Source organism: Bos indicus x Bos taurus, chromosome 2, assembly GCF_003369695.1.
Source record: "Bos indicus x Bos taurus breed Angus x Brahman F1 hybrid chromosome 2, Bos_hybrid_MaternalHap_v2.0, whole genome shotgun sequence".
Lineage (NCBI taxonomy): Eukaryota > Metazoa > Chordata > Mammalia > Artiodactyla > Bovidae > Bos > Bos indicus x Bos taurus.
This window is the reverse complement of record NC_040077.1, coordinates 24400654-24423545: the sequence shown is the minus strand read 5'-3', so window position 1 is coordinate 24423545 and position 22892 is coordinate 24400654. Positions and strand designations below refer to the sequence as shown.

The 22892-nt window shown below is 35.2% G+C and overlaps 2 protein-coding genes across 3 annotated transcripts in view; one reads left to right on the top strand and one right to left on the bottom strand.

Moving 5' to 3' along the window:
- Positions 1–22892, bottom strand: part of SLC25A12 (solute carrier family 25 member 12) — a 187193-nt gene that overhangs the window by 141662 nt on the left and 22639 nt on the right. The gene's annotated exons all lie outside the window — the stretch shown is intronic.
- The window catches only part of HAT1 (histone acetyltransferase 1), a 40470-nt gene that overhangs the window by 10357 nt on the left and 7221 nt on the right, over positions 1–22892 (top strand). For both annotated transcript variants that reach the window (XM_027557627.1, XM_027557638.1), the window contains exons 4-10: positions 2259–2379; positions 10947–11126; positions 11391–11512; positions 12013–12117; positions 12441–12547; positions 19349–19500; positions 21946–22062. In XM_027557627.1, the coding sequence (XP_027413428.1) occupies positions 2259–2379; positions 10947–11126; positions 11391–11512; positions 12013–12117; positions 12441–12547; positions 19349–19500; positions 21946–22062 (904 nt within the window). The remainder of the gene's footprint in view (positions 1–2258; positions 2380–10946; positions 11127–11390; positions 11513–12012; positions 12118–12440; positions 12548–19348; positions 19501–21945; positions 22063–22892) is intronic.

Below are 22892 nucleotides of genomic sequence, written 5' to 3'. Positions count from 1 at the left end.
GCATATATTTATAGTACCACAGCAGAAGTTGTATCTGCCCTTCTCAATGTGTCATGTCAGAATGTCCATGATGTCAGTTTGTCCCATTGTTGGTTACCTTGGGTCATTAAGTTTGGAGGTATCTGCAAGGTTTCACCACTGTAGGGTTTTTTCTTTGTTATTTATATGTAACCTGTGAGGAGATACTCTTGAGAGTGAAAATACCCTGTTTCCCATCAAACTTTCATTCAATAGTTTTAAATCTGTTAATGATTGTTAATATTTTACTATGGTTGTAAAAGGGCGATTTTCTAACGCTACCACATTTCAGCAGTTATTAGTTTGCATTCCGCTGTAAAAGAGAGTGTGTCTTCTTCCCCTTACATATTTTTGTTTATATCAGAATAGACTCAGGATTTTTTAACTTAATGAGTTATTGTCTGTTACTGTTTTTAATATTGATGCTCAGATTATCCCAGATTCAACAAGTGGCTCTTTCAAACTGGCTTTTGAGTCCTTTTGATATATCATCATCATTTTGAGGACACTTTACTTTGTGATAATCAAGTGTTGCACATTCACCCTGTACTTTACTAGTTCTGCAGAATGAATTGGCCATATCCTCAAGGAACCATGGATTTTTTTTCTTAGTAGGAAAGGGTGTTTAGACATAGTTGACATTTAAAATATTCTTCTGTATTGCCCTTTTCCCTATGCATTATTTCAGCATTTTTGACATAATTTTTTTAATATATTTTTAAATTGACAAATGTCTCTTCCTGGAAGAAATTTTGAAGAATTTCTTGTGAATATATCAGATTAGGTATTTTATGTGCTTTTAAGTATTAATAACTGAATTTTATAATTGATTCATGCCAAAATTTGAGCCTCTTATATTTTAAACAGGTTTTATTACAGCATAAAAATAAGAATGCTTTCTTTTGGATCTCTGTCTTTAAAGAGTGTTTTGTAGTACTGCTTCTTTGTGGCATTTTGCACACTCACTTTGCACATCATTAAAAGTGGTGTGCACACCCCTCTAAGGTAGATGGAAGAGAGTCACATAATCATGGTAACTGTATCTTGGGAACCATTACATTGATCTTAATCCTAGTATCATTGCCACTCTTTTCCTATTACACATAATTTTCAGAGTCCTGGAATGGACACTTCTTATATTTTGTTTTGGTAACCTAGACAGAAATCTGGAAATGACACTGCTTCTTTCTAGCATTCTTTCAGAATTCATCTTAAAAAAAAAAAAAAAAAAAAACCTTTATCATACAATAATCTTTTTAAAGTGTATAATTCTGTGGGTTTTAGCATATTGAAAATTGAATAATCATCACCACAACCAATTTTGGAACCTTTTCGTCATTTCCACCAAAATTCCCATTGTGACCAGTTAGCAGTGGCTCCCTCTTTCCCATACCCTCCCTAGCCCAGGATAGTCACTAATCTACTTTCTGTCTTCATTGATTTACCTATTCTGGACTTTTTTGTGGGGGCTACACCATGTACTTGGTGTAATAGTTGTTCCCAACACAGGGATTGAACCTGGGTCATGGCAGTGAAGGTACCGAGTCTTAACCACTGGACTACCAGGGAACTTGCCTGGCTACTTTAGAATTATCTTTTTAGAAGACTTTTTTTTTTTTTTTTTTTTTAAGGAAATAGAAAGGCATAGATGGATAGCAGGGAGCAAGGTTGGGAAAATAGCAGCAGCTCCCCGTGTGCTTTCTGAGTTCCTAAGTGGGGTGTAGTCAGGTGCTACCACTTAGCACTTTCAGCAGCTCTGGATGTTTGTGTTGGACATGCAAGTGATAAGTTGGGAGATCTGGGCTATAAGTTGGGAGAACTACAAGTTGGGCTCTATAGCTCCATCTTAACTGCTTGCCTAACCAGGAATCAGTTTAACATTACTTGTCTCTGATATGAAATACCTCATAATAGTAGCAAGAGTAAAAGCAGCAACAGTAGCTGTAGTACACTTGTACAGTGTACCAGTGAATGTTATGAGCAATTTATATGTATTGACTTATTTATATAACCCATATAACATCCCTAAGGTAGGTGTTATTATTCTGTTACTTTATAAACTAGGACAGACAGCTGAGGCACAGTTTCATTACAGTATGGTTTGTTGTTGTTTTTAGTAAGTATAGTTTAAAATTTTGAAACCACGCATGAAGTTAAACCTGTTTCTGTGTAGAGTTAATACTTTGTAATGACTTTGTTCATTTTCGGGTCTTAGATTACTGCTTTTTTTCCCCTTTCAGTGAAACTGCTTTTGGTTACAAGGGTCTGAAGATCTTGTTATATTATATTGCTGGTAGCCTATCAACAATGTTCCGTGTTGAATATGCATCTAAAGTTGATGAGAACTTTGACTGTGTAGAGGTAAGAACAGAAATAAATTTATTTTTAACTGTTTCCTAATTGAGTTTAAAACAGATTATAAAATGTTAAAGATTTGAGGGAGGAGAGAATCTGTTATATTACAGCTCTAAAACCACATATTTAACATTTAATTATGGAGATGATTATCTGCCTGTCATTCCAGTTAAACCTGTGATTGTGATCCTTAGCCTTTTCTGTAAAAATCTCACTTTTTTGATCAGAGTTTTATTTCATTTACCAACTTTAGGTTTTTTAAATTAGTTTCTGTTGTTTTAAGCATATATTCATGTGAAAAGGAAAACTTGTAAGAAATGAACTTGGTTATTGAGCTAAGGAGCTTTATGAACAAAGTATTGAAGCTGTGGCCTGCTTTCTTGCCACTTAAAGTATAAGAAGAAAGAGAGAAATTGAGAGAACTGTTAAGTAAAAAAGATCTAGGACTTGATTTGGGAAATTCTCAGCCTGTTGTGAAGACACTAAATTTAGAAAATTCCTTGGTGGGGAAGTGTGCTCTGGGGAGAAAGCCAATAGTAACCTTGGCTAAATAATCTTGTTTTGCTGAATAGACAGGTGTGACTCATTGATCTCCTCAGTAATCTCAACAAAGCCAGAAATAGGGATTGAATTCTGTGATATAAATTCAGGGAGCACCTGTGGAGGACCATCTTGTCCATTGGCATGAACTTTCATGGCATACGTACATGACCCAGAAAGTTTTCCAGAGTGTCATATCAGCAGAAATATAGCCAGTTTGGACTGACAGAATACGGGAAGGCTAATGGACTTCTAAAATCCAAAATAGGCAAGAAACAGGTTGATAACACTATTCATCTGCAAACATGTGCTACCTTTCAAGAAAAAGGATGAATGATTTTGAAGGAGGAGCTTCGGGCTCAGAGGGTAGTGTCATAGACCACAGTATTCCTAAGTCTGATGAAATTTGAGCCTTCCCGGGTGGCTAAGCAGTAAAGAGTCCGCCTGCCAATGCAGGAGATGTGGGTTTGATCCCTGGGTTAGGAATATCCTCTGGAGAAGGGAATGGCAACCCACTCCAGTATTCTTGCCTGGGAAATGCCATGGACAGAAGAGCCTGGCAGACTACAGTCAATGGGGTCGCAAAGAATCGGACATGACTTAGAGACTGTACAACAACAATGGAATTTGACCTACTGGATTTTGAAATCATTTGGTGACTTATTTCTTCCTACCATTTTCTCCCTTTTGGAATGGCAAAGTCTATAACTTTTATCCAATGCTTGTCCTGCCTTTGTTCTTTGGAAGTAATAACTTATTTTCTAGTTTGACGGGTGGGAAGGAATTGTGCCCCATGATACGTCATACCCATAGTCTCACGTGTACCTTATTGAATAACATAGATGATGAGATTTTAGACTTGAGTTGATCTTGGAATGGTTGAAACTTTGGGAGATGTTGGGAAGGGGGTGTCTTTGGCATGTTTGGATAGACGTGAATCTTTAAGGAACCTTCAAAAAATTGTATATTTTAGAGTTGTTCTGTTCTTAGACATTCCTATTTAAAGATATTGAAGCAAACGTTTTCAAAATTTTAACTAAGTTTTAATTCCTGATGTAAGTCTTTTCCCAGCCTCATGCTCCACTCTTTTATTGTTAAAACCGTCTCTCATTACAGGGATTGGTTGATTTGCCCCCTTTTTATTATTTGTTTGTTTTTTTGTTTTATTTTATTGTAAGGGACTTGTCCAAAGTCACACAACTAGTAAATAATCTGTATTGCACATGGGAAAGAATCACTTATCATAGTATGCATAATATATAGTAATATTCTCCTCAAAGATGTTAGAACTGTTTATGACCTGTTCTAAATGGGCCTGGGCTTTTGTGCTTGTTAGGTTTTATTTCTGTTTTTCACAGTGTATATTTTATGTATTTGCCTGCTCCCATACTTTTATGCTATTAGCTCTCAGTTTATTGCTAGTGTGAGAGTCTTCCCTCTTGCACACAGTCCCCTTATCGGTAAAAATTCCGTATTAGTAAGCTTAAAGGAATGGAAACGTGAATGATATATAGCATAAAAGAAATCTGAAATAGTCTCTTATGTCCATTATTCAACTTCAGTGTCAGAAATATTTTGAGCACTAACTTTTTTTGGTTCTCATTTGCCACCCCTATTTGAGATGACTCAGCTTGTTAGATAAATATATATAACTTTCACTTAATATTTTTTTTTAGTGGTTTGTGTCCCTTAGATATTATTGAAAATTTGCAGCTATAAGAATGACTCATTGACTAATACTGTAGTTGTGGTGATTTGATACTTGAAAAGATTTAATCTTAGATAAACTAGCATTTAACACAGAATTTACTAAAATGGAGCTTTTTATAATCAAATATTTGTTAAATTTTCAAGCCCAGATACTCTTAAAAATACATTAAAAATTGTATTTTTTTTCCTTTGTGTTGTACATAATTCAGTGTTGTTTGAGGAGTTTACTGGTGGTTTGTGTTTCTTTTCTTTTTAAGTTCTAGCTGGTAGTGCTGAATTGATTTCTTCTGAAGGAAATATTAATTAGTTATTGATAAATCTTTCAAATATTTTGTGCAGTGAAAATAGCTGTGTATTTGCATTGACTTCTAATTGTTCCATTCTTGAAAACGAGGTTTCTCCATTTAGAAGTACTGTGTTAGGAGTAAGGAATCAGTCTTTTATAATGTCTTTTTGTAGGATTATTTATTTGCTTCATTGTCAGAGATCATTTATTTAAATTACATGTTCAAGCAGAGACCTCTTTTTCCCCTTGTAAAAAAAGGATGGGTAGCAGATGTGGGGGGAACAGGCGTGGCTCTTTCCCATTCGCAGTGAGAATGTTCATTTCACAGGGGTATAATGGCAAACAAAGCAAAGTCACTGTTCTTATGACACATTCTTGCCAAGGGGAGCAGTCAACAAATAGATATTAAATAAACAAATTAAATGTATGAAGAAACGTTTTGCTGGTTTCTGAATGAAGAATAGCCAGTCATGTGGTTATCTGAAGGGATCAGCCTATGCAGAGGCCCTGAAATGAGAACATTCTTGGCATTTTTGTTGTCCAGAAAGATCACTGTTGTTAAATTGTGGTAATGAGAGAAGGAGGGTAGGAGATAGTTGAAGAGGGTTGGCAAAACTCGGTCGATGGAATAAGAGTAGTTGAAGCCCTTGGAAGTTTTAAGTAGGTGGGGTTATCTGATAGTGTTTATATTGCAAGATGATTCTGCCTGCTATGCAGAGAACCCACTGTAGAGGGCAAGAGTGAGAGAAGAGAGACCAGAACATTACAGTGTTATGGGCAACACTGCATTTACCTGCTTGAGGATATTTCTTTGGTGGTTGTTCAGTCGCTGTGTCTGACTCTTTGTGACCCCCATGGAATGCAGCACACCAGGCTCCTCTGTCCTTCACTGTCTCCAGGAGTTTGCTCAGATTCATGTCCATTGAGTCGGTGATGCTATCTAACCATCTCATCCTCTGCTGCCCCCTTCCTCTTTTGCCTTCAGTCTTTCCCAGCATCAGTGTTCTTTCCAGTGAGTCACCTCCTCAGAGGTAGGGTCAGCAGCACCTGTTACTGAGTTAAATGTGATTGTTCAGGGAAAGAGCAATGAGGAGGATGCCATTGCTTCAGTGGTGGCGGTACTATTCCTGAGATAGGGACGATTGGAGAAGTAGATTTAAGTGGAAAAAACCCAAGATTTCTGTTATTAGATGTATAAGGTTTGAGACTATAATATGTCATAATTGAGTTTATGGATACGGTGCTTTGTAGTATTATTTTTGCACGTGAAAAATATACCCTTTTAGATGGTCAGAAACCAGAGCACATCTGCTTAGAAGTTATTTGCGTATTAAAATTTTGCCATATTAATCTTTCATCATCCATTCTTTTTCTTTTGCAAACTCTCTGGCGACACCTAAATTTTTTTAGTAACAATTAAGATGTCTATAGAACATCTCCATAGCTATCATCTTTAAAGATAATGTAATTATTTTTAATTTTGCAATATAATAAACTTGATTATTCAGACACTGATGGTTTGTTCATCTTATGGTTTTGCTTTTATCAGTACCTCCAGCCCTCTCTTAAGGTAATTTCATTGCTTTTTAGTAGAAGAATGTATAATAAAGATTGTTCAGTCTTGCTGATTGCCGACATTTTAGGGAAGGGTTTGTTGGAGAAAGTTGAAATACATAGATAAAGTTTGTATTATCTGTGAGTTTCAGTCATCTGTTTTATCCTTGTCTTTCTTTAATTTGGATTCAATTTGAGAGTGGATGAGAGCAAATTTCTTTAATCTTCTGGATTCCTTAGGGCTTTTTTAATAGAAAAATCCTGTGTATGTATAAAAATTTAATCTTGAGAAAGTGAAAAAAATACTTTTGTAGACTAATAATATTTCCTAATGTATTCCACTGCATTCCTTTTTTGATAATGGTGACAATATTCTTAATGAGAAATTCTTTCATGAAATATCATAAAAAGCTTTAAAATTATGTGTTTAGATCTTTATCTTGGAACATCGTTGTGAGTTTGGTGGTGGTGGTTGAGTTGCTAAGTCATGTCCGACTCTTGCAACTCCATGGACTGTAGCCTGCCAGGCTCCTCTGCCTGTGGGATTCTCCAGGCAAGAATGCTGGAGTGGGTTGCCATTTCCTTATCCAGGGCATCTTCCCTACCCAGGTCTCCTGCATTGCAGGCAGATTGTTTACCAACTGAGCTATTGTAAGTTTAGTTAGGTTGCAAAGCACTAATGCAGTAAAATTAACACAATGTGACCTTTGTTTTTCAAAAAGTGGAAGTGCTCACAGTTTTTCTCTACTTAATTTCTCCAACAATACTGAAATTTCTGCAGCTTGCATATTGTCAGTGAATGTAAGATTGAGCAAGTTTATATAGATACGGAGTTTTTTGGCTTGTTTTTGCAGCATATCTTGGGTATTCTTAGAATTACAGCTAATGTTAACTCTCTGCAACTTTAGCCAAGCCTTAACATGCCTTCAAAATTGGTATTTCAAAAATTACGCACCACAGGCAAATTTAGACAAATGCTGCTATTTAGGTTAAGAGGCTAAAGAGGTAATTTGTTTTTTAAATCTGTATTAAGTACATGTGTACGAATTCTATCCGACTGCCAGTTAAGTCTCAGGCACATTGCTTTATGCAGTGATGAGGAAATGTAAAAATTGCTTCATGGAAACATCAGATATGTAACAGTGTACAGAACACTGGAAGTTGAAATGACCATAGTCAGAGAATATACAATCTAAAATATTTCGTCTTAAGTCACCTAAGAGAAGACCTAAATAGAAGGGTTACCTTTATGCTTTCCTTACTAAAAAGACATTGCCAATTGTTAGGAAAAAATTTGTAAGGCATGTCCTTATTAATTAAACATATCATGCCGTACTCTAGATTCTTGATCAGCTTTATTTCTTATCCTTTCTATAACTGTGGGCTTCCCAGGTGACGCTAGTGATACAAAACCTGCCAGCCAATGCAGGAGATATGAGAGATGTGGGTTCAATCCCTGGGTCAGGAAGATCCCCTGGAGGAGGGCATGGCAACTCATTCCAGTGTTCTTGCCTGGAGAATCCCATGACAGAGAAGCCTGGTGGGCTACACAGTCCACAGGGTCGCACAGAGTTGTACGTGATTGAGTGACTTACCACACATAACTGTATTTCTATATAGTTTAAATTAAAGTTTAGAATACTCTTGCTGCTGCTACTGCTAAGTCGCTTCAGTCGTGTCTGACTCTGTGCGACCCCATAGACAGGAGCCCACCAGGCTCCCCCGTCCCTGGGATTCTCCAGGCAAGAACACTGGAGTGGGTTGCCATTTCCTTCTCCAATTCATGAAAGTGAAAAGTGAAAGTGAAGTTGCTCAGTGGTGCTCTTAGCGACCCCATGGACTCCAGCCTACCAGGCTCCTCCAACAATGGGATTTTCCAGGCAAGAGTACTGGAGTGGGTTGCCATTGCCTTCTCCAGAATACTCTTGAAGATAGGGAATTTTTCAGTGATCTTCAGAAATAGAATTAAACCTTTAACCACAAGCGTTGGAACTTGTGTAAGTTTCAGTTAATGTTTAATTCTACATTCAATTTAAAAAGATTATATGGGGATTTTCTCCAGTGATAAACTATTACCTGGCCAGTAATCCAGAATGATAGATGAATATTTAACTGAACTAAAATAAATTTATTCTTTTAGAAAAGAGTGTAGATCTGTAAAATATGATAGTTACAGGATTTGTTTTTTTTTTCCTTAAAGCAAAATCCATTTAATAAAGAAATGCAGACATTTCTCCTTTAGTGATACAAAGTTCTGAATTCCAAGTTTGAAGAGCTGTTAGTTTTATGTTTTGTATTTTATATAATAGATACACATTTTCTGTAGTGTATTACATGTTAACAGATTACTTATTTTTAAACGTGGCCTTTTATTCCTCTGTAAAAGTTCTTAAAATAATGTATAAACTTGTCCAGAGCAAAATATTTATTTGAAGATATTACAATAAATAGGTATCCTTTGAAGGCTGAAAGTTAAACATTAACTATCTTTCAACTTTGTTGAGCTCAAATCTTTGGGCTGCTCTATAGTCCACCAGAACTGCCACTTGAAACTTAGAGTTTCAAAGAAATCTTTGAAATACATTTGGTGCCGAATATGTGAAGTTATTTGATCATGCTTTGCAGTGCCTTGTTGAGAAGACATGACATTGGGGGAAATTTTTAAAAGTTAAAAGTATATATACTGTATGTGTCTTGAAGTGTTTTCTTTTAAACTGATAGATTATAATATTTAAAAGTAGTGTTTCTTGACTTTTTAAAATTTGAATTAATACTACCTTTACCCATTGCTACTTTGGATTTTAGTTGCCATACAACAGACATATTAGACCTATCCCTTATTCTTACACTTTCTTCTTACAATTATTGAAATGGTACAAATTCTAGAAAATATGCTTAAGATCATCTCTTCATACTAGTTAGCAGTTTCAAGAGAAAATATTTATCAAATAGTACTTTAAAAATAAGCAAAAGTAGTTCTGTCAAATGTGGTGCATTTAACCTTGAGCATGAATGGATTGTACAGACTGGTGTACATGTTAGAAATAAGCTGTTGGGTAAAATGTTGAAGAGCTATATTTTAAAATAATAGCTCTTTTTTATAGCTATAAACAAGTTATATATAAATGTTGGTGTACCAGAGCATTGAAAATAAAACTTGTTTGTAATAAACTCCATCCCTGGTTCTCTATCCTGAAATGTAACTGAGTGATAATAAAGTGCTATTCATCTGCAGGTGCATTGCTTCTGCTTAGTTAAAAGATGGTTGAAAGGACAGGAATTAGTAGCATGTTGTATTAGCCTTTTGTAGTGCATTTTGTCCTAAGCATCTTAATTTCCCTGTTTTGAATGCTAAGTAGCAAGGGTCTTGGTTTAGAACTAATACCCATCATGCATGTAAACGGTATGAAAGAGCTGCTTAGTAAGTTAACACAAAGTGTTCTTGTGTCAGTCCTTGTGGAAATAGATACAATACAAACATTACAGCTGAACTCACGGCAAACTCCATTAAGTAAAAACCTGGCCTCATTGTTCAGGAAAAAGTTTGAATAGAATGCAAGCTCATTTTGTTGAATGTAATGTCAGGCTTTTAGGGACTGTATTGAGGGATAAGGTTTTGTTAAGTTGAGACCAATTCATTAAGTTTTATTGCCTGGTGAGAAGCAGTAATACTTTATTGTAAGACTTCATCAAATATTCATGGTTAAAGAGAAGTAGTAAATGTATTCAATCAAGTGGTCTTTTGGGGTTTTGAAAAGGATTATGAAGTCTGCTCAGCTGATAGTTTAACATTCATCGAGGTTGTTTAACAAGGGTAATTTTAATCTCTGAGTTTAATTTTGTTGTCCAGGCTTGTCTCTTTTTACTGTCACAAATTCAACTCTGTAAAAATTGTGTCACGTTATAGGATGAGTGGATAATATATCCAGTCATATAATTTATGTATTTCCTAAGTGGGCATATTTTAAATAGTCTTAATTTTGAGTTTTGGTGTGAGGGAGTTAATGACCTGCTTGCTCATGCTTACCGTTTGTTTGGTCAGACTCTAGCCTCACCTCACTACTGCTGGAGATCCTTTCATGTCTTGAATAATATACTCTTCTTGACACATGTAACTTAATAAAAATAATTATCAGTCTTTCGTTTTGGCCAGTTCAAGTTGTCCTGAAGGGGTGTGGTCAGCCTTCTCTACATGATGTTAGAGATTTCTGTAGGGTTGTATTCATTCTTGCAGTTGATTTCAGACTCCCCGCCTCACCTCCTCTTTTTTATTTCTGCGTTATACTTGTGTTCATCTCACATTTTTGTGGCAGAATCTTGTACACATGAAACTCATCCTTTCCCAATTTGCTATGTGTTCACTTGTTTAGTTTAACAGTGAATTGAAGTTTTGTGAATTTTGTCCCTTTCAAAAAAACTAAGCATATTCGACTAGGTCAGAGTTATTAATTTCTGTGTGTGTCCTTTAATCTCCATTCTTTAGGCAGATGATGTTGAGGGGAAAATTAGACAAATCATTCCACCTGGATTTTGCACAAACACAAATGATTTTCTTTCGTTGCTGGAAAAAGAAGCTGATTTCAAGCCATTTGGAACCTTACTTCACACATACTCTGTTCTCAGTCCAACAGGAGGAGAAAACTTTACCTTTCAGATTTATAAGGTAAAGATAGATCTAAATGTTCCCTTACTTAATTTGCCTGAAACCTGTGTTCTGTTTGATGTGTTATTTTCACTGATTTATTTTAACTTCAGGAAACAAGTCTTTGTCAGCACTAAAAACAAAGATCTGTTTTGTATGTGTGTCTGTGTACACATCTTAATCTGAGACTTCTAAACATTTTCCCACAGAAGAGTTTTGCGTTCTGCAGACTTTCACTTACCTCTGTGATGAGTTTCACCTGACTTTTCCTGGCTTTTTCCCTAGGCTGACATGACATGTAGAGGCTTTCGAGAATATCATGAAAGGCTTCAGACCTTTTTGATGTGGTTTATTGAAACTGCTAGCTTTATTGACGTGGATGATGAAAGATGGCACTACTTTCTAGTGTAAGTACAGTTCTAAAGCAACAGTAGACCTTATTACCTCCACAAAGCCAGCATTTTAATTGTGGCAGCCCAATTATTGGGACAGTATAATGATATTTTTCCCAGGAAAGAAAAACTATTGTTTATGAGGCTTGAGTTTTCCTTCATTATGCTTTGGGAGACCTTGAGAATAGAGCCGAATTAAATGCTGTTGTCCGTTAGGGCTCTGAATGTAGGCTTAAACAGTAAAATGAGCTTTGCCTGTGTTTTCTTTTACTTGCCACCTATTCATCTTTATAATAGGCAAGTGCACTGAAGTGATGTAAAGAGGTCTGATTTATCCAAGTTGCTGCACACCAATTAAGTGAATTGTATATTCAGAACATAGCAGGTGTACCCATTGGGCCCTCACAGAGTAGCTTGCTGACACTGAAAATTCAGTCAGAGAATGGAAAAGAAAATGGACACTGCATGGGAGCGCGACTGTAATTGACCTGCTTGGCTTTCTGTTTTATCTGCAGATTTGAGAAGTATAATAAGGATGGAGCTACACTCTTTGCGACCGTAGGCTACATGACAGTCTATAATTACTATGTGTACCCAGACAAAACCCGGCCACGTGTAAGGTAATTGGCAGTATAACACGTGCCTTGTCTTTTATTTCAGAAGAAGGAACTGCTGAAGTTTCTAATACTTATTATAATAGTGTTGATTTGTTTTAAAAAATACCATTATTCATTGGCTGTGTACTGATTTATTTCATTGTTCCTTTTGAAACCGTTTGGAAGATTAAATGTTTACAATTTTGAGTGTCTCGGTGGTTTTTGGAATTCTTAAAGATGGATTGAAAAAAAACTACACAAACTTTAAAATGTTTGTATTACTGTAGTGATTTGCAATCTGTAAACTGGTCAGATTGTAATATTTTAATATAATTTCTTTACTATAGTCAAATGCTGATATTGACTCCATTTCAAGGTCAAGGCCATGGTGCTCAACTTCTTGAAACAGTTCATAGATACTACATTGCATCTCCTTCTGTTCTTGATATTACAGGTATGTAAATTTTGTTACTGAAAGAGCTTTTCTAAATCTCTTCTTTACTAATTTTGGTTTTGTCAGAAATAACTTTTGTTTTAAATAGCAGTCTCCTGAGGTCTTTTTGGAACTGTTTAGAGATGACTTAAGTTTCATTTTAAATCATAAACCCTTTGTGAAATTGGATTGCATCTCTGAGTATGAAGTGCTTAATTAGTTGAACAAATTGAGGATAATGAACTGAATATAAAATGGGAAATCTTGGTCAGAAATATATATATATTGCAAGTATGGTATGACTATTTGTTCAGTCTATTTCTCAAGCATTTTATAAAGTTGATTTATCTTTTCATCTAACTTTATTGCTGCTGTTAAATGATTTGGAAACTTGGGAGATAAAGAAGTAATTACTAAAGTTACTTTATATCAAAAGTTATAAATTGACACTTTCACTAGCTTAGTGACTTGTAAAATTATGGAAACTTTACACAATCAGTAACACTTCTTTTTAGCTAAGCTGAAAGTTGTTTAGCTTCTGTTTACTTATAGAGCTTGGACTTGGTACTACATGAAGAGACTTTTTGGTGATTTTAGTCTGGAGATTAGGGTTTCCATAAGTAGTCTTTGTCTTCTCTAGTGGGTAATGTGCCAGCAGGGGTTGTTTCTGTGAAGCCTCTTAACCACTTTCTTCTGTCTACTCCAGCCTATAAAGTCCTTGATACTTAGCGCCAATTAGCAGATAAAGAATTTTATTTCTTAAATCTCAGTGAAGAGTCATCAATAATGGTAGCCTTTATTCATTGCAAACTGAAGTCTCTAAAGAGAAAATGCTGAACATGTTAAAGGACTTCTGAATTAGAAAACTGGGTATTGGCCTTTATTTTCAGTGTTAACATTTCTTAGCAAATTACTAAAAATAACTGATACATTTCTTCTCATTAAGATATTTCTCCTAGATTTCCATTCTCAGTCTTTTTAAATAAAGGATAGTTTTCTCTCTTTGGTTGTTTTAGTTGTGTTTAGATCTATTATTTTGCATATTTTTAAAACTTTTGGATCTTTTGCAGGGTCTGGATTTCCCTTTGCAACCCAGAATATTCCTTATATTGAGATGGCCTTTTGCTTAATTGACATATAGCCAGATATAGTAAAAATTAAAACCTAACCATTGATGGCCTATGTTACAGGATAAGTTTTTGTGGTATAATTGCCACCCATTTTCTTTTTTTAGCACTTTTTTTTTTAGCACATTATGCCTCGTGACTTGCAGGATCTTATTTCCCAGACTAGGTATCAAACTTTGGCCCTGGCAGTGAGAGTGTCGAGTCCTAACAATTGAACCTCCAGAGAATTCCCTATTTTTAGCATTTAAAAGTAAAATACTGGGAAACAGTTCTTTATATCATGTGCCATTTTCCTTTTGAGGATGTCAGTATCATAAGATATACAGCGTTTTAACACATCTTGGTTATATGACCTTACATATAGAATCAATGATTTATTTCTTCCAGAATTGCAGAGACAGTTGCGTTTGACAGTAAAAATTGATCCTGGGCTATATGTCAGTGTTATTAACCTATCAGTGTATATTAAGAGTTAATTAAATCTGTTCTTTAAATATTCCTTGTAGTACTGGAATATGTTACATGGCTTTTTAGAATTTTATCTGTAAATGTTTTGTAATATGAAGAGTTAAAAGAGTGTTTTTTTAAATGATAGCAGAGTATTAATGTTGGTAGATGATGTATTTAACTTGGGGAAAAAACTCAAACTTTGAGCCCATGTATAACTATAAATTTATATCCAAGCAAATTTCATCTTTTAAATGCATCACTTATGTAGCATAGAAACAAAGCAATTGAAGGATGTCACAAATTAATGGGTGTTATCATTTTAGGTTCATTTTCAGGCTGACACCTTTAGTTAAAGCACTTAAAGTTAAGAGTGGTGACTTGGCCACTTATATGAAGCTACAAACAAAATATTGTTAGTGTATAATGGATTATTTAAACCTGAGTGGAAATTTTTTTTACACAAATTTTTAATTTATGTGAAAATTACAGATAAGAATGTGGTGTGAGTTTTTTTAGATTTTTATCAACTGTAATTCTCTTACCTTTGATGTGTTTTCCCCTAAAATTCTGGGGGGTATTAGTTACTTAAGTTACTTAGGCTTTCTCCCATACTAAATTTTATTTTATACTGATATTAGCAACACAGTTCTTTCTTTCCAAACCAGAAAGAGGTAGACTGGATAAGCATGTGTGTCGCTGTTAGCACTTCAGAACATTTTTTCAAGAAATGCTTGCTTAAGAGTTTGTCACTTAGTAGAGATTTAATTAAAGCAGCTCTATTGAGGTCTGATTTCCATACCATTAAATTCATCCATTTTAAGTGTATATATAGTTCAGTATTTTTAGTATACTTGCCTAGTTTTGTGGCCTGTTTTAGAATATTTCTGTCACCATAAAAAGATTCCCTCGTTTCTATCCCCAGTCAGTCCCCATCCCCAGTCTCTTGTATTGAGATCTGTGATCCATTTTGAGGTAAAGTTTGTGCATTATGTGCGGAAAGTTTCTAAATTAATCTTCTTTACATGTGATCATAGTTTTTCCAGCAGTTTGCTAAAAAGACTATCCTTTCCTCTATTGAATTGCCTTGGTACCTTTGTTCAAAATAGGTTGACCATAATGTAAAGATTTGTTTCTGGACTCTAATCATCTGTGTCTGTAGTGCTGCTGGAACCATACTGTCTTGATACATTTATTATAGTTTTCTTACTGAGGATTTTTGTGTGTGTGTGTGTTTTGCCTTAACAGTAATGTCAAGTTTAGCTCCACAGATTCAATGTAAGTTGAATTTGTGGAGCCTGTTTTGCCTGGAGGCTGTAAACTAAACAGACAGTTCTTCAAATGATTGATGAGTAGAGTTAGAAATGGGTACTGGCCTTGGCTAGGTGGGTGGGAATGGAGCAGAGAAGAGGGGCCTCAGGGACCCAGAGGCACACACTCCCAGAAGACAGTCCTGCTCTCAGTGAGCATCTAGACAACGCAGACTAGGGCTGGTCGCTGCAAACTCATCATCAGTGGACCATGGCTTTGTTGATCTCCTTGGGACTCAAATACTGCCTCACCCAGCCTATGTGGCCTTGCTTTTGCTCTCTTTGGGCGTCATGGCTCCAGTGGTAGCAGAGCTTCGACCTTTATGTTGAGTTTTGGAATCAGGAAATGAAAGTCTGTTGTGTTCTTTTTCAGAATTGTTTTGGTGTGTTTTCATTACAGTTGTTGTTTTATTTTCTACTTCATTGATTTCCAGTTTAACGTTTATTATTTTCTTCTTATTGCTTTGAGATTAATTTACTCTTTCTAGTTAAGATTGAAACTTAGGTTATTGATTTGATGTCCTTTTTTTCTAATAGTATAGCTATCTAAATAATACTTAAATATTATTATATAAATACAAGTACTGGTTTTACTGATCATATAAATTTTCATAAATTGTGCTTTCATTTCATTCAGTTCACGTTCAAGTTTGATTATGATGTATTTAGATATGTAACATTATGTTTTTCCTAGTTGAAGCTTGTTGAGCTTCCTGGATGTATGGATAAAATTTTTTTCATCAAATTTGCAAAGTTTTTGGCCAGTGTTTCCTTAGCTGTTCTCCCTCTTCCCTTTCTTTGAGACACACATTAGTTACACTGGTATACTTGAATGGTTTCAATCTAGGTTTGTGTCAGTCCATTTTACATTTTATAAAGCTGCAGAGTACAAGTGAGGAAAACCAGGTTATTGTAGTAGTTAAAAAAAAAAAACACTGGTGGCAGCACATAGAGGAATCAGAATGTCCTTCATGTTTCTGGGTGACTTGTATAACTGCTATGTGACCAGATTAATAAGGAAAAGACTGAAGAATTAGACAAAGTAACTAATTACAGTGTTATGTTTATTTGGTGATTTTCTGTAGGTCTGCATTTGTTATTTGGTTTACTGTTGATTTCATTTTCTGTGTATTCCTAATCACAATTTCATACCAAACCGATGCCATGACAGAATTTCACTTTACCACCTTAAATCCATAGTCATATAATGTTACTTAATAATTACATGTATATGAAGTGCTGCATAGAAATATAAAGACAGTATTTAGTACATATAGATTGAATGAATGAATGACTCAATCATAAAACATTACCTTTAGCTCAGATTCTTTTTTTAATAAAAATTTTATTGCGATATAGTTAACATGTCATACAGTCCTCTTATTTAAAGTGTTCAGTTTTTCAAAAACATGTTTACAGTGCAGCCATCACCTTAACCTAATTTTGGAGTATTTCATTCTCCCAAAAAGAAACCCAGTACTCATTAGCAGTCACTTCTTTCCTCTTATTCCCCTACCCTTTCAACCCCCCACCAGTGCTACACAACCATTAATCTACTTTTTGTCTCTGTAGATTTGCCTCTTTTGGACATTGGAATCGTACAATAAAATGACTGACTTCTTTCACTTGGCATAATGTTTTCAAGGTTCTTCCTTGTAGTACTTTATTTTTTATTTAGTTTAGTACTTTATTGCCAAATACTATTCCATTGTATGGATATACTATATTTTATTTATCCATTCATCAGTTGTTGGACATTTGGGTTGTTTCTACTTTTTGGCTCTTCTAAATAATGCTATTATAAATATTCGTGTACAATTTTTTGTGTGGACTTGTGTTTTCATATCTCTTCGGTACATACCTAAGAGTGGAAATGGTGGAAAATCTGATAACTATGTTTCCCCTTTTAAAGAAACACCAGACTGTTTTCCACAGTGGCTGTGCCATTTTATATTTCCACCAGCAAGTACATGAGGATTTCGGTTTATCCACATCCTTGCTGATTCTTGTTGTCTTTTTTATTCTAGTCATCCTAGTGGATAAGAAATGGTATTTCATTGTGGTTTTGATTTGCATTTCCCTTTGGCTAATAATGTTAAACATCCTTTCATGTGCTTATTGTGTGTATTTATATCTTCTTGAGAGATTCCTATTTAGAGTCTTTGCCCATTTTCTAATTGGGTGGTGGGTATTTGACCTTTACTTATTGAATTACAAAGTTTTTTATATAGAAAGTCTGGTTACAGTTACATATCATATATATGACTTGGGAATATTTTACCCCATTCTATAAGTTATCTTGTCATTTCCTTAAAGGTTATCACTTGAAGCATAAAAGTTATAAATTTTTATATAGCCCTGTTTATCTACTTTTTCCTTAGTTGCTTGTGCTTCTGGTTCTGTTATCTAAGAAACCATTGCCTAACCAAAGATCTTGAAGATTTACTCCTCTATTTTCATTTAGGTCTATGATCTATTTTGAGTTAATTTTTGTGTACTGTGTGAGGAAAGGGGGGGCCAACCAACTTCATTTTGCTTATGGAGACCCAGTTGTCCAAGTACCATTTGTTAAAGACTATTCTTTCCCTCACTGAATTGTCAAGGCACCCTTCTCAGAAATTAATGGACCAAAAATGTATGGGTTTATTTTAAACTCTCAACTCAGTCCCATTGACCTACATGTCCATCTTTATACTAGTATCACAGTCTTGATTACTGTAGCTTTGGAGTAAATTTTGAAATCAGGAAATGTGAGTCCTCTGACTTTTGTTCTTTTTTCAAGGTTGTTTTGGCTATTCTGATTTCCTTACATATCAATTTTAGGATGAATTCGTTAATTTCTGCAATAAAAAAAGCCAGCTGGGATTTTGATAGGGATTGCATTGAACAGTTGGTAGAGAGTTGATAATTGTAACAAAACTGTTTTATGACCCATGAACTAGCTCAGACTTCAACATTCTTTGTTTATACCATCTACTAATTAGAAAATGAGGGCTCAGAGAAATAAGATAATTTGCCTCAAGTCCTTCATCTATAAATGACAGAACTGGGACTCAAACTCATGCTCTCTGACTATGCAGTGTTTTTTCTACCTATATGTTTTGGTATCTTCTTGTCCACTACTCAGTCTAATGTAGATAACATAGACAAACATAAAGGAAGTCTATGCTACTCAGATGCAATGAAGAAAGAATCAAAATCATATTCTCTAAATGAAAAAGAGTGTTTTGTAAAAGGAAGAACTTTTTTAAAATTAAGTTAAAGAAGCATAGAAGACTTTGAAGTTTATTAGATTAAAGTAAGGGAGTTATAAACTTAGCTTTGGAACCCTTAGCTATCAGAAAATGGCTTTTGGAATTGATTATCCAAACTTGGATCTCTTGTGTATACAGCTGCTTTAACTGAAAATAAAACTAAGGTACATATGATAACAAACTAGTCAAAAATTTATATTTGATGGGAGAATGGCATTGAAACATGTAAAATATATGTGAAACAAATCGTCAGTCCAGGTTTGATACAGGTTGCTTGGGGCTGATGCACTGGGATGACCCAGAGGGATGGGATGGGGAGGGAGGTGGGAGGGGGTTCAGGATGGGGAACTCATGTACACTCATGGCAGATTCATGTCAATGTATGGGAAAACCAATACAATATTGTAAAATAAAACTAATTAATTAATTTAAAAAATTTATATTTGAAAAGTAGTTGAAATTTCGCAAATATATATGTATTATTTGCAAAAGGATTGTACCTATAACTTTATTTGACAAAGATGGTAGTGCTATTTTATTTATAATCTTTCATATTGTAACTTTTGTATTATATAATTCATTGAAGAATATTTGCCTTTCTAAGGTTAGTGTGTATACTGAGGTTGCAGATGATGAATAAGTTATGCTGGGTAAGGGAAATGTTATTCTGCTTTCTTTCTTTAGCGGAAGATCCATCCAAAAGCTATGTGAAATTGAGAGACTTTGTGCTTGTGAAGTTTTGTCAAGATTTGCCCTGTTTTTCCCGGGAAAAGTTAATGCAAGGATTCAGTGAAGATATGGCAATAGAGGCTCAACAGAAGTTCAAAATAAATAAGGTATTTTTATTCTGGAAGGAAAACATTTAAATTTTGAAAAAAATAATTTAAATACATAATTTAAACGTTGCAAATACATTAAGAATACATGTGTAGGAAGTAGCAGTGGTTAAGAATACAGGCCCTGGGACTTGCCTGGTGGTTCAGTGGTTAAGACCGCATGTCCACTGCAGCAGGCATGGGTTTGATCTCTGGTCAGGGAACTAAGACTAAGATCCCACATGCCAAAAAAGAAAAAAAAAAAAACATACAGGCCCTGAAGCCAGATTGCCCAGGATCAAATCTGGCTTTACCACTTGAGCAATTAGAGCAATTGCTTAGAGCAATTTAGTTTACTTCCTTCTGCCTCAGTTTTCTCATTAATAGAATGGAAAGATAATTGATTTCATGGCTGCATTAAGTATAACAAGAAAATGTTTATTTAAACTGGTAAAGTAGTTAGTGCCCCTGGATACTACTATATTGATAGGAGGAGGATTGGAATAAAACATATAATTTTCACTTTTTATACTTCTAGATGTATTTGTTTGGATTTTAAAGTAATAAATATCTTAAGGTAAGTACAGACAAATAATATAGGAATTCAGAGGAAATTATTATATTTATGTTAGCAAGAAGTCAAAATATTTCATAGTGGGGATACATTTGATCTAAGCCTTGAACAATGGGTAGGTTTTGGAATATAAAAATATGAGGGATGAAGAGTATCCAGTAGTGAGGACTTGGTGCCGACGGCCTCCCCTCCCCTGGCTTCTAAGGCACTGCAGTTCCTAGCTTTTCAATTAACCACTGTGCTCATCTTTTTTGAGATATTGTCACTGGCTTCTACATTTTTGTATGCTCCCTAAATATAATTCTTCCCAGAGTTTTTTTATCCAATCCTCATTTCTTCTCATTCTACTTAATTCCGAGAGCTCATCTGTTATATCTGCAATCCAGATTTTCCTCCTGAGGTCCAAAACTATGCCAAACGTTCACTGGTGACTGACCTTCAAAAAACAATTTGAATTGAAACTTTCCATCTTCTCCCGCATAAAAACACTTTAATGGGCTCATGGTTTTAAGATAAAATACAATTTTAGAAATAATTTATATCTCAGACTGTATTAAACCTTTAATTAACTAGAATTTATTTAATAGCTCAGCTTTCAAGAGAAAGAGAATATGAAGACATTATTATTGAGATTAAAGCTCCTCAGTATGGCATACAGACACCATCGTCATCTGGCCCGTGCCTGCCTTACTCGCCTCAGCTTCCTCCCACTTTCCTGTATGCTTTGGCTCTCCTGAACCTCTTGCCATTTCCCAACTGTGCTACAACTTTACTCCTTTTATGTACCTGTATATCAACTATTCCCTTTGCCCTGATAACCCCTTCTCCTGTTTCTTCATCTTTGCCTGGCCAGGTAGTACATTTTTCAGGCTCAGTTCAGGTGTTTCTTCCAGAAATTTCAGTATTATCTTAACCTATGTATACCTGACCTCTTCCTCACTCCCAATAAATAAGTGGAATGACAGAAATAGGAAAACTATAGGCCTACTCCTTTGGCTTCAATGTTACCACAACTTCCTGATTTTTCTCATATTTTTTTTGACTGTTTTTGTCTGCTCATTAACTGGCACTATACTACAGGGTTCTGACCTCCCCTCCCCACACACACACCCCCGTCTTCACTGTGTATGTTTTCCTTGGACTGTCTTAACCATTAACCAGTCCTAAGGTTTAAACTCTTGCCATGTATATTGATATTGCTTAAATCCTTGTCCTTCGTCTGAAATTTTATTCAGATTTATATGTTCTCTTGCCTCCTAAATCTCTCCTACTCTGTGAAAATCTCACTGTCATTCCATACCCTCCTCCACAGTCTTCCTCCTCTTTATTTCTAGAATCCTTGTCCCCTTAGTATTACTGTTTGTGCTGTCTCAGTTAATACCATCATCATTTTTTGCCTGATTTAACAACTGAGCTTTCTGATTGGTCTCCTTCCCCTTCTTTTGCTACCATTTTCATGTAGCTGATTTACTCGCAGTTTTTTTCATTTTGTGTCCCAGCAATGTTAAACTACTTCTGCACGTGTGTACGTGAGACGTGCACGCACATATAGTGCCTCCCTGTTTTAAGAGCAGCATGCTCCCTTTCCTTTAAGACTCACTCAGGTTTTATTCCCCCAGGACGCCTCTTCTAACATTGTTCCCCCATTCTCAGTCTGTGCTGCCGTAGTGTCCTGTGCACATTTCTATCATGAAGTTAACCGTACCTCATTCATTTGTGTTACACAGTAGACTGCTTGCCTTCTTGAGCACAGAGACTATCTTTTATTGCTTTTTGTCTGGCACCAAGCATAATTTCTGGCCTATGGCAGGTATTCAGTATATGATATGTTCTTTTGGGAAAGTGTTACTATTTGTGATTTGAAATGTTCATGTTCTTCTTTGGTTTATTAGCAACATGCTAGACGGGTTTATGAAATTCTTCGACTACTGGTAACTGACATGAGTGATGCTGAACAATACAGAAGCTATAGACTGGATATTAAAAGAAGACTAATTAGCCCATATAAGGTAGGACTTTGAAGTCTTAAACATTTATTCTTGTCACTGTTGAAAATGAAGAATATCTAGCAAATGCCAATGTGTGGGAGAGTCCAAATCATTATCATGCTGCTAAACTTTACAAAAGTGAAAATATTCTTCCAGTTAGTTATAAGAATTCTCCAGTGTAAACTATAAATGTTTCCATTCACTTAAAAACTAATCCCAAGGATAGTTTGCTCGTGGTTATTTTTTTCATTGTATGCATCTTTTAAAAAACTGAATGCCCAGAATCTTTCCTAACAAATTATCTTGTTTTTTTTCCATTGTTTTATTTGTCCCTATATTCTGCTTACACGTGCTTCTTTCTTCCTAAATATGGCCTTGGTTGCCTTTTGTAACCCCTGTACTTGACCAGAGCTGAAATCACAACTTAGTGTTGTTCATCTCTTTTGTCATCTTTCTTGCTCCTTTACCCCCTGCTTTTTTTCATTTCATTTTCCTTTAACTCAAAAATATTCCACTCCTAGATCAGGTCTGGCCTCCTCATCTTTTGGCCATTAATTATTAAGGTAGATATTGTCCATGCCAACTTGTGTGGAGGAAGATTTGTGATTCTTGTAGTTGGGCAGTAATCTGATTGGAGAGAATATTCATTTATTTATTCAACAACTAATTACTGGGTACTGCATTTGTATATACTATTAGACCTAGAGGCTTATACAGCACCATAGTTGGGAACATGAATGACAAATTTGAATCTGTCTTAAGGTTTAAGGAGAGTGTCAGTTAATAATGAGTAATTTATATCAAGTGCATAGTTATGATTTTTCTAAGTTAATCCAAGTTTTATTTATCAT